The 12,461-nt window shown below is 46.7% G+C and overlaps 1 protein-coding gene and 1 pseudogene across 1 annotated transcript in view; one reads left to right on the top strand and one right to left on the bottom strand.

Annotated features, from left to right (window-relative positions):
- Positions 1 to 5,753, bottom strand: part of ITGAM (integrin subunit alpha M) — a 52,232-nt gene extending 46,479 nt beyond the window's left edge. Inside the window, exons 1-5 of the mRNA XM_070413620.1 lie at positions 5,690 to 5,753; positions 4,430 to 4,535; positions 616 to 719; positions 252 to 322; positions 1 to 118 (exon numbers count right to left, since the gene is read on the bottom strand). Of these exons, the coding sequence (XP_070269721.1) occupies positions 1 to 118; positions 252 to 322; positions 616 to 719; positions 4,430 to 4,535; positions 5,690 to 5,753 (463 nt within the window). The remainder of the gene's footprint in view (positions 119 to 251; positions 323 to 615; positions 720 to 4,429; positions 4,536 to 5,689) is intronic.
- A 3,582-nt stretch (positions 5,754 to 9,335) lies between these two features.
- LOC139009547 (small ribosomal subunit protein uS11-like) lies at positions 9,336 to 9,798 on the top strand (annotated as a pseudogene).
- The last annotated feature ends 2,663 nt before the right edge of the window (positions 9,799 to 12,461 follow it).

Here is a 12,461-nt window from a genome sequence, read left to right as displayed (position 1 = left end):
CTCTGAGGGCCTTTGGGAACCTCTGGGGCGGCTGCCGCAGGTTGGATCCAAACAGGAAGCAGAAGCCGTTCACATAGGTGTTCTCCTTGCACGTTTGGTGTAGGGTGGGGCCGCAGGCCTGGAAGGCAGGGGGCAGGTAGGAGGGGCTGTCCCCTGCTTCCTGTCCTTTTACCCCATCATCTCCATCCTCTGCAAGACACCAGGTCTGCACGCCTCCCCTCAGACACTCCCGTGACCCAGGGGCGACTCACCAGCAGCCGGAAAGGGTTGGTGGCAAATGCCAGAGACAGACCCAGGGACATGTTCACGGCCTCCGGGGGCACTGAGAGGACAGGCATGGGCATGGTCACATTCAGGAGAGGAAAGGGCCTGAGGAGAAGCTGGACAGGGGTCACCTCGACCCGGGAGACACAGGCTGGCAGGTCAAGGGGCACCGGTCATGGGAAAAGAATATGAAAGGAGTGCCTGAGGGTGCCTGGGCTGGGAGTGGCTGGGAGTTGACCCCCGGGGCCCAACCACAGACCCTCCCCCCAGAACAAAGGGAGCAAAGGGAATGCCTGGCAAGTGCAGGGATATGCACAGGAGGGCCCGGGCTTAGGGAGGGGCGGGGCTCACCCTGCAGCTGGATGGGCTCACAGGCCGACGTGCTGTAGTCACACTGGTAGAGGCCTCCCGTCTGGTTGGCGGTCTTTATCTCCTGGGGGGCTCCCACCACCACCCTGCGGGGAGAGTTGGGCACAGATCGCCACAGGAACCCGAGGAAATGGACACATGGAGAGAGAAGAAGGCCAGGGAAGAAGTCCTGCCCCCGGGGGAGAGTGGGAGCCAATCCACACAGGTTCTCCAATTCCTAGGGACAGGACGCTCAACAAAGAAAAAGGGAAATTTTAAATCTCAGCGTGGGAAGGACACACACCAAATAGGTTATTTAAAAATGGTTCAGTTCGCTCTTCTCGTGGCACCCAGAGGCGGCGGCTGCTCAGCACGAAGCTGGGCATCTGTTTCCCAGTAACCGGCTGCCAGCATTCTGCTCGCTGACCTGGGCGATGGCCGCAAACTTCTGCCTTTTGTGAGAAGCGTGTGGCCACAGAAGCTGGACGGGTTATGTGGTCGGAGTCAGTGGTGGGAACTACAAACAAGGTTCCCCGTGAAGCAGGGTGTCTTGCCGTGGCCGAGTGGCCCGCTGCCGTGTGAGAGGCGTTCCTGTTATAGACCAAGGAGGATGGAGAGAGAAAGTCACCGCTGTTTGGGGCTGCATTGCGGACGCCATGCTCCCAACCTGGTCGTTGTACGAGAAGGGGAGAAGGATATTGCTGGTCTCATGGATGCTGCTGTGCCTCATGCCCGGGCCCGGAAGAGCTAGCAGAACCCACAAGCGTTTCCATCTCTGGAGCAGATGCTGTCCAGTAGGGTGCCGTGAGGCAGCCCTCCACAGAGAAGCTAAGAACTAGGACCAAAGCACCCACGAGTCAGCATCTTGTTACCCACGTGGCCTGCCACGCAGCCCGTGACACAGACGTGGGCGTACTGCTCTGAAGAAGCAGCGCCCTAAAAATAACCAAGAGGCCGCAGAATATGCTAAACTTTTAGCCAAGAGGAGGAGGGAGGCCACAGGAAAACGTAAGAAACAGATTGCCTGAGAGCTCCTACCTCTAAGTCTGAGCTCAGTCAAAAATGAAGTTTCTCTTGCCCTGGGGAAGGGAGGGCGGGGGGGGGGGGGGGGGGGGGGGGGGACTCAGTTCGTTAGAGGGTTGTCCTGTGCCCTGAAAGGTTATGGATCTGATTCCCAGTTGGGGCACGTACAGAAGGCAAAAATGGATGCTTCTCACCTCAGTGCTTCTCTCTCTATCTCTCTTTCTCTCTCTTGCCCCCCCCCCCTAAAATCCACAAGCAGCCCTAGCCAGTTTGGCTTAGTGGATAGAGCATCGGCCTGTGGACTGGAGGGTCCCAGGTTTGATTCTAATCAAGGGCACAGGCCCAGGTTGCAGGCTCAATCCCCAGTGTGGGGCATGGCATGCAGGAGGCAGCCGATCAATGATTCTATTTCTCTATCCCTCTCCTTCCCTCTCTCTGTAAAATCAATAAAAACGTATTTTTTTAAAGATCATTTAACAACAAAATAACATAGTACTGGCTGTCCGGTATTCGCTGGCACCCTGCCCCGGGAGCGAAAAGACCCCCTCCCTCTCTTGGGCCGGTGAAAAACTGACCTCACCACACTGACGTCCAGAAACTGCCCTACCCTGGTGGAAAGTCCCTGCCGGACAAACGGCTCCTGGAAATGGCCAAAACTGCAGGACAGACCGCAGGTTTCACCTGACCCTGGGAAACCCCCACTGCCACCAATTTCTGCCAGCATAAAAACTTGCCCCTGCTCCAGTCTGGCGCGGCTTCTCCAGCTTCCCTCTCCGAGCTGGTGAACCCGCCCGTGTGCTCCCAATAAAGCCTGTTTAATCTGGTCTCTGATTGGACTCACGGTTTTTCCTTGCGGCAGCGTAAAACCTAATACTGGCATAAAAACAGACATAGATCAATGGAACAGCATAGAAAGCCCAGAAATAAACACATGCCTCTATGGTCAATTAATACTTGCCAAAGAGGCAAGAGCATACGATGGGGTAAAGACAGTCTCTTCTATAAATGGTGTTGGGAAAACTGGACAGATACATGCAAAAAAATGAAACTCGACCACCTTCTTATGCCATATACAAGAATAAACTCAAAATGGATTAAAGATATAAATGTTAGACTCGAGACCATAAAGTCTTAGAAGAGTGGTTCTCAACCTTTGCTGCACATTAGAATCACCTGGGAATCTTTTTAAAATCCTGATTTCTGGGCCTCATCCTCCGGAAATTCTGTTTCTTTGTTATGGGGGGGGGCCACAACATTAGTAACAAAGAAACAGAATTTCCAGAGGATGTGGCTCAGAAATCAGGATTTTAAAAAGATTCCCAGGTGATTCTAATGTGCAGCCAAGGTTGAGAACCATGTCTTAGAAGAAAAGATAGGCAGTAAGATCTCTGGCATTTCTCATAGCAATATTTTTACTGATATATCTTCTCAGGGAAGGGAAACAAAAGAAAAAAATAAACAAATGGAACTGCATCAAACTAAAAAGTTTTTGTACAGCAAAGGAAACCATCAACAAAATGAAAACACAACATACTTAATGGGAGAACATATTCACCAATGATACATGTGATAAGAGGTTAATATCCAAAATTTATAAAGAACTCATACAACTCAATACCAAAAAAAATGTTTTTCTTCAATTTAAAAATGGGCAAAAGACCTGAATAGACACTTCTCTAAAGAGGACACACAGATGCCCAGTAGACATGAAAAGGTGCTCAACGTCACTAACCATCAGAGGAACGCAAATTAAAACTGCAGTGAGATATCACCTCACACCTGTCAGGATGGCGACCATCGACAAACCCACAGGTGACAAGTGTTGGCCTGGATGTGGAGAAGAGGGAGCCCTCCTGCACTGCTGTTGGCAATGTAAATTGGTGCAGCCACTGTGAGAAGCAGTATGGAGGGGGGTCCTCAAAACATTTAAAATGTAGTTGCCTTATGACCAACGATTCCATTTCTGGGTATAAGTCAGAAGAAACCCAAAATACTGATTCAAAAGAATATATGCACCACTATGTTCATTGCAGCATTATTTACTCATGATAGCCAAGCTCTAGAAGAACCCAAGTGCCCATCAATAGACCAGTGAATAAAAAATTGTGGTACATATATACAATGGAATATTACTTGGCCATAAAGAAGAATGAAATCCTACCATTTGCGACAGCATAGATGGACCTAGAGGCCATTATGCTCAGTGAAATAAGTCAGTCAGAGAAAGACAAATACCATATGATTTCACTTACATGTGGAATCTAAAGAACAAAACAATGAAACAAACAAAACTGAAATAGACTCATAGAAACAGAGAACGGACTAATGGTTGCCAGAGGGGCAGGAGGGTGAGGGACTAGCTAGAAATAGTAAAGAGAGTAAATACAAGTTGGTAGATGCAGAACAGTCACGGGATGTAAAGTACAGCACAGAGACATGTAATAACTGTGATTGGTGCCAGTGGGCACTGGTAATATCAGGAAAGCCCTTTATAAAGTATATGATTGTCTAACCTCTGTGCTGGTATATGCTGTACACCAGAAACTAATGCAAAATAACATTGAATGTAAACTGTAATTGGGAACAAAATGTTTAAACCCTCCTGGGATAGGAACTGGGAGAAAGGAGTGCGGGAGATTTTTCACTATCACACTCTTCGGGATTAACTATTCGGAAATAAAGCAAGAAAAACAAACAAAAAAACAACAACAAAGGAAATGGGGGGGGAGGGGTTCTCAGGGATGCATCTTAGAGGGAAAGTGTGGGAGGCAGGGAGCTCCACGGTGGCCCTTACCGGGACCCCTCAATCTGGACCACGCTCTGCCCGAAGCTCCTCACATTCTCTTGAAAGATCACGGGGTTTTCGGTGTCCAGGTTGAACCCATGACATAAGGCCAAGGCTGGAGGGAAAACAGAGGGTGAGGGTCAGGAAGAGAGAAGGACATAGTGAAGGAAGCAGTTCGTCCTCCTGCTCCGTGCGTCTTCCTGTGGGATTCACCCCCACCCAGCACGGAGATGTGGGGCTCCCACATGCAGCTCTGAGAGCCTGGGCCAGAACTCAGCACCCTTTTCCCACAAAGGACCCGACAGTAAAAATGTTAGGCTCTGTGGGCCCACAGGCAAGTAGAGTATATTATGTACTTATATAAAGTATTATATAGGTAGGTACTTATATACAAGAGAGCAAATGCATTCCCACAAATTTTTCATTGAGGAGATTCAAAATATAATAAGGAGTACACTTTTTGTTATACAAATTTGCTAATGACACAAAGGGAATTCTTTGGGGGAGATGACATTTCTCACTTCACTGGGATTAAATTAGTGTTCCCGAGCATGAACCAATTATAAATGTCCATCTGCAACCCAAGGCTCACAGGCCATACACGTCGTCGGTGGAACCCTTGCCTTATGCCCATAGACCTCAGTGGCTGAGCCCTGGCCTAGCCCACCAAGGCGGGGTGCTTCCCGCCCCTCTCTGAGCCCCACCCTATGCTCCCACCCTGCTGATTTGCCCAAGATCAAGTTCCTAAATCTCAGTTAGGCAATTTCCTTCCCATGCAACTCTCAAGCATTTCATTCCCGGTTTTTGGCTCATTCGCCACAAAACACAGGCATAAAAGAAAACAAACTTAAATCATTTGATCCATCCGTCATTCCACAAACATTTACACCTGGGTCCGTAGAAAACAGAACTGGAGGCAAAGTGGTGGTGAGGGGGGACCCAAGAAGAAACACCCTGAGAAGAGCATCCAATACCTTCTGTGCTACCCTTCACCTCCCTAGTCTCAGGTTCCTCCTCTGGGCAGCAGAGGGGCCAGCCAGACCCCCTTGCACAGCCTGCGGATTCAGTCCTTCATCCAGTCTTCTCTGCTCGTCTCATCTTGGTCTAGCTCTACTCTCCGCTCCTTGGTGAATCTCTTATCCTTCCCCAAATCCTCTTTGTCTCTCCCCAATCTGACCCCTTGATATTCTGCACCCCTTCTCTCTACTCGCAGACTCATAAGTTCCCCTCCTCCTCACCCTAAGCACCTCCCCCAGCCCCAGGGCTCACCTGTTAAGAGAAGGACTGGGCGAGTCATGGCTGGAGGGAGCAGGAGCCCTGTGACTGTGGGCATCACCAAAGCCAGGAAGGACATAAAAAGAGAAGTAGTAGAAGCAGAAATATGCTAGAGACTCAAAGGAAGAGGGCGGGGGCTTAGTTAGTACAAAGCCTTCTTGACCTCCCTCCTATGGCCACACTCAGCTCCCTCCCCCCAACCACTAGCTTCCTAGCCCAAACCAGAAAGGTCACTATTTCCAACGTGTTGTTTGCCCACCAGCTTCTAGGCTTGTGAAAGCATTGTGAAAAGCAAGCCAAGTAGGCTCAGGGCCTGCCTCCTGGAACGTGTGTTCTGCACATTAACACAGACCACCCAAGTGTGGGAGGCCACCCCCTGGGTCTCCCTGAAAGCACGCTTTGCAAAATGCCCTGCCCCCCTGCCCAAGGAGACAGGAGCACCCTTCAGCCAGAATTGCCCTCCTTGGTAGCCATCAATAAGGACAGCTCAGACACAGAGACCTATATTACTTTGTTTACGAAAAAAAAAAATAACTCAAACCCTTTGCCCAGGAATTTTCACTTCTAAGAATTTATCCTAACTATTGCGACTTAAAAGAGCAGCTTATTATTGTCTCATGGTCCTGGGGACTGTCTGGCCTCAAAGTTCCCACTGAAGGATCTCACGTTGCAGTGAGATAGTGATGGGCTGGAGTCATCCAAGGTTCCGTCGGGCTAGACGTTCCCAATGGGTCGCTCGCACTGCCAGCAGTTGGTGCTGCAGACAGGGAGCTCAGTCGGGGCTGTCACCTGGAGTACCTACGAGTGACCTCTGCGTCCTGGGCTTCTCACAGCACCGTGGTTAGATTTTAAGAGCAAGCGCTCCAAGAGACAAGAATTGAAAGTTTCCAGTCTCTTAAGGTTCTGACCTGGAAGCCATCACAGAGTCACCGCCACCGTATTCTATTAGTCAAGCCATCCAGAGCTCGTCAAAGAGAGGGAACACAGATCCACATCTCAATGGGAGGTGCGTTAAAGAGTCTGTAGTCAACTTGAGTCTGCTACTGGCTGATTTTAGTTTTCTCCTACATATCTTTAGTATTTAAAGCTTTTATACAAAAAAAGATGAAGGAATTTTATGATCAAAAAGAAAAGAAAAGCACTAGTGAATAGTTTAAAACAGAGTACCTGTGTGTGTTCGCAGGAAAAGGGCCGAGGAAAGAGGAATAAGGCCGTGGGCCCAGGATGAGAGGACACCCCATGGTGTGAGGAGCAGCTTAGTGGAGAAGCCGGGGGTTTTCTGGTAAAAGCGTTTACACTCTGATCACCACAGGAGGCTGCTATTGCTCAGACACTGTGGTCCTCCTTGCCCAGGGCCCACTATGTGTAAAGGCCCAGGAAAAAGTCTCAGAACGGCTATCCAACTGCAGAGCCTTTCTCAATGACCAACAAGGGGGTGTGCACCTGACCAGGTGATGACAGGTGGGCACCTACCTATAGGCTTCCAGTCATTCCCTTCCACCCAACCCCTCCCCCTACTCTTGATAAAAATCTTAGCTTGTGTTCCTCTACAAATGGACCTGAGACAAGGATTCAAGTGCAAGTAGTTTATTTGGGGAAACACTGGTGGGGAAGAGAAGACAGGAAGGAACCCATAAAAGATGTGTGATGAAACGAGTTACTACCAAGGAGTAACTCCAATTGTGGAGTTCAAATCATTAAGGAACTCTGAAAGCCAGCCTCAGCATTATCCTCCTGAGTGACGGGAAAGGGGGCCAGATTCTTACCCACAACTCATATCAGCTCTTAGTTAAGGAGTGCTCTCTGGTGAAGCCTTCATTCTCTGGTGCTACCAGCCTGCCCTGCACCCAGGCAGAGGAGGCTCCAGGGGCCAAAAAGAGCCCTCAGACAATCAGTTGCAGGTACTACTGGAAGCTAGAAACCAGGCCAGCTTGCAGAAAAATGTTGAACCCTGCCCAGCCAGAGTGGCTCAGTGATTGAGGTCGATTCCCGGTGAGGGGCCCAGGTTGTGGATTCAAACCCCAGTAGGGTGCATGCAAGAGGCAGCCGATCAATGATTCTTTCTCATCATTGGTGTTTCTATCTCTCTCTCCCTTTCCCTTCCTCTCTGAAATCAATAAAACTTTAAAAAAGAATGTTGAACACTGATGGGACATAAATGGGGCAACCACAGTGTCTGCTACAGATACTCAAATATTTTTTCACAGCGCTTACATGAAGTTCTATTGTGTTTATTTAGTTTATCTATTGTCTGACTTCCCTACCAGAGTATATAAGCTCTATGAGAGCAGAGATTTTTTTTTGTCTGTCTTGCTCATCACTCTATTTCCAGTGCACAGGACAGTGCCTGGTTCACAATAGAAACCACCCCCTCCCAAGAAATAAGTAATTGATTTAGAGGAAGAATTCTGGGGAAATTAGGAAGCACCAGGAGTCCTTCTTCCCACCTAGACAGCAATTGTACTAGCAGAATAGTCTGATGTAACTATTTAGGAGCTCTGGAGTCTCTTCAAAATTAATTTTAGTCTATGTCAGCGTTTAGCACTGTAGCAGCTACCAATCCCCACGCCCCCCAATCTCATGTCAGGAAGCTCTGCATGCAATCCAACAGCAGTTTGCATGCAGCTTGCAGAAACCAGAGCAGGCAGTACGACCCCATCCCCAAAATATTGGGGCTCAGTGCTCTGTTGATTACAACCTTTTATCTCAGAGATCCAAACACAGAGGCAGGCAGCCATTGTTGCCCCCGCCTCCATTGTAAAAGTTCTTTCACCTCTGGGTGAAGCAATTTTCAAGAGAATTAAATGACTGGTGTATTTGTTCCCCTCTTTCATTTTTCTCTCCCCCCACCCTTTTGGGAGCCAGACAGTTAAGACCTAGTACATTCAAAAGCATACACAAGAATTTAAGAAGTTGCCCTAACCGGTTTGGCTCAGTGGATAGAGCGTCGGCCTGCGGACTGAAGGGTCCCGGGTTCGATTCCGGTCAAGGGCATGTACCTTGGTTGTGGGCACATCCCCGGTGGGGAGCGTGCAGGAGGCAGCTGATCGATGTTTCCAACTCTCTATCCCTCTCCCTTCCTCTCTGTAAAAAATTAATAAAATATATTTTATAAAAAAAAAAAAAAAAAAAAGAATTTAAGAAGTAAACTACACCTACCCTAAGATCTTAAGACCATAAGATCTCAGGCTAATCCCTAACACAGAGTCAGCATATAACAATTTAAAAAAAAAAAAAAAAAGCAAAGTAAAACAAAACAAATAACAGCAAACCCTGGGGAAGGGGAAGAATATGATATCCAGAATTAGTATATTATTAGATTCAAATATCTTATTTCAACAACAAAAAATCACAAGGCATACAAAGAAAAATGAAATTATGGTATATTCAAAGGAAAAGAAAATAAAAGAAAATATTCCTGAGAAAGACCAGATAGCAGACCTACTAGACAAAGACTTTAAAACAGCTCTCTTAAAGCTGCTCAAAAAAGGGAGACATTGAGAAAGTCAAGAAAATGATGTAAGAACAAAATACAAATATCAATAAAAGGAATACCTACAAAGAAGCCAAAAGGAATTCTAGAGCTGAAAGTTACTTAAATGAAATAAAATATTCTTCTGGTGATGGAGTCTGGAGAAGACACACAGACATGGCACCTTGCAAGGGGGAGGAAAAGAAGGAAGAACAGGTCATCAGCCTCAAACTGTAGGTGGTTGAAGAATAAAATATATTTAGTCTTCTCCACATCTTTGCAGTCTTCAATGATACTTTTGCCCATGTCACTGATCTTTCTGATAAGGCAACCATCTGCCATGTGACTGGTAGGATGAAGGTAAAGGCTGAATGAGATTATTCCTCTCCATATTCTGCCATGTTGGCTGCTTAGAATGTGACTCAGAGGTGCAAACACCTGGGCATCACTGGCCTCCACATAAACTCAAGGCTGCAGGAATAAATAGGATTCACACCCCTGAGCCAGGGCCTAATCAACTCTCAGAGCCCTTGCTCGATCAGGAATAGAGATCGGACAGATTAAGGATGTTATCCCCTCCCTCTCCAACAGAACCCACAGGAAGGGGAGCCACTATAGTTGCTGTCTGTGAGCAGGACTCCTCAAATTATTGTTTTATGCTAATAAGTTTTATTGTGTAAACAAAAAAAGAAAATAAAGAAAAATTTACAAAAGGGATTCTAAGGCAGATTTGAGCATTCCAAAAAGTGAGTGTGACAAATTAAAAATAGAACAATTGAGGTTACTGAGTATGAAAAAAAAAAAAGAAAGAAAGAAAGAGATTGGAGAAAAGTAAAAAGAGCCTAAGGGACCATGAAACAGACTAACATATACATTGTGAGAGTGCCAGAAGAAGAGAGGGGGGGACAGAGGGTCAGAGAAATCATTTGAAGAAATAATGGCTTAAATCGTCCCAAATTTTATGAAAAACATAAGTATAAATATTACAGAACCCCAACAAACTCCAAGTAAGATGAAGTCAAAGAGACCCATACCAAGACATATTGTAATCAAACTGTTGAGAGACAAAAACAAAGAGAGAGTCGTGAAAGCAGAAAGGAAAAAGTGAATCATCACATACAAGGGATCCTCAATCAGATTTCTCATTAGAAATTTTGGAGACCAGAAGGCAATGGGATGATATATTCAAAGTGCTAAAAGAACGAAGGACTTGTATGCATGCATATAAGCATAACTAATGGACATAAGACACTGGGGGGTAAGGGAGGGTAGGGGTTTGTCAAGGGTGGGGGGGAAAAAAGGACACTTATGTAATACCCTTTGTAATACTTTAAGCGAAAAATAAAAAAAAAAAAAACAAAGTGCTAAAAGAAAAACAATGTCGGAGAAAACCAAGATGGCGGCATAGGTAAACACCAGAAATTGCTGCCTCGCACAACCACTTCAAAAAAACAACCAAAAGACAAAATGGACATCATCCAGAACCACAGGAAGGCTGGCTGAGTGGAAATTCTACAACTAGAAGGACAGAGAAAAGCACACTGAAACGCAGAGGAGGTGCAGTGTGGAAGTAAAGTGCAGAGGTACGGAGGCGCACGCAGAAAGGGCCGGCAACTGAGGACACGGCTGTCTTTTTCAATCGGGAGGGAGTCTCAAGCTCCCGACTGCTCTGAACTCCAGTTCCAGGCGAGTCTCTGGAGACCCAGACTCATACAGGGAGAAACAGGACTGTCTGGCATCGGGCAGAACTTGAGGGCGGCTTTCTCTCAGAGGCGCTTGCAGTGATTACCTCGGAACAGTAAGACCCGGGTCCTCTTAGGGCAGGGCTGAGGATCACCATAGCTGTTTGCTCCGCCGTGTTGATTCCCTGAGACCCTGCCCCACCCAAGCTGTGCGCAGAGGGTTTTGCATGTGAATGCCCTAGCCCTTTGCAATCTGAAAATTACCTAACAAACTGCAGCTGGGTCAGAGAGACCCAGAACATCCAAAAAGAAGGCCCAAAGCCCTACAGCAGCTTGCATTGCTTCACAGCTGGGACTCATCTAGGCACCTCCAAACTCCAAACAAAGAAAAGGAATCTGCAGATCTCTCCATAGCTCCTGCCGGGTAGCCTTAGGCAGAGGCTAAATTAGCACCTCCTTAGAGATCCAAGAGCCAGTATACCCAGTGGTCAGAGTGGACCATCCAGATTACAACTCCTCAGATCCATAAGGGACACACTGAGGGGGCTGACTCAGTGAGCAGGCAAAGCCCCACTGAAGCAAGTCTTGCTCAAGAAGGGTGTCTCCAGCACAGAAGTTCTCCCACCGTAACCACAGCTGATTCTCACAGCCAATTGGCCTGGAGGTCAATTCCTCTCAGTGTTACCTACAACAATCAAGGCTTACCTACAATAAGACTGTGCACAAAGGCCACAAAGGGGTGTACCAAGAGTGTCCACCTCAGGTAATTGGGGAGGCTGAGCCACTGGGCCCTATAGGACACCTAGTACACAAAGCCACTCTACCAACACAGGGAAGCAGCCAAAATGCAGAGACAAAGAAACAGGTCACAAATGACAGAAATGGAGGAAAGCAAACTACTGGATATAGAGTTCAAAACCACACTTAAAAGGTTTTTCAAGAATTTTCTAGAAACTGCCGATAAATTTAGTGAGACTTTCGAGGATATGAAAAAGGACCAACTAGAAATTAAGCATACACTGACTGAAATAAAAAATATTATACAGAGACCCAATAGAAGACTAGAGGATCCCAAGAATCAAGTCAAAGATTTGAAATATGAAGAAGCAAAAAACACCCAACCGGAAAAACAAAAAGAAAAAAGAATTGGGATTGTCAAGGGTGGGGAAGGGGGGAGGGAAGGACACATATGTAATACCCTTTGTAATACTTTTAGCAATAAAAAAAAAAGAAAAAGAAAAAAGAATCCAAAAATATGAAGATAGTGTAAGGAGCCTCTGGAACAACTTCAAGCGTACCAACATCCGAATTATAGGGGTGCCAGAAGAAGAGAGAGAGCAAGATATTGAAAACCTATTTGAAGAAATAATGACAGAAAACTTCCCCTACCTGGTGAAAGAAATAGACTTACAAGTCCAGGATGCACAGAAAACCTCAAACAAAAGGAACCCAAAGAGGACCACACCAAGACACATCATAATTAAAATGCCAAGAGCAAAAGACAAAGAGAGAATCCTAAAAGCAGCAAGAGATAAACAGTTAGTTACCTACAAGGGAGTACCCATATGATTGTCAGCTGATTTCTCAACAGAAACTATGCAGGCCAGAAGGG

The sequence above is a fragment of the Myotis yumanensis genome, unplaced genomic scaffold, assembly GCF_028538775.1.
Source record: "Myotis yumanensis isolate MYYU_CA2020_CCGP unplaced genomic scaffold, mMyoYum1.0.hap1 SCAF_4, whole genome shotgun sequence".
In the NCBI taxonomy this organism is placed as follows: Eukaryota; Metazoa; Chordata; class Mammalia; order Chiroptera; family Vespertilionidae; genus Myotis; species Myotis yumanensis.
The sequence above is the reverse complement of the archived record's forward strand: the minus strand, read 5'-3'. Positions and strand labels throughout refer to the sequence as shown.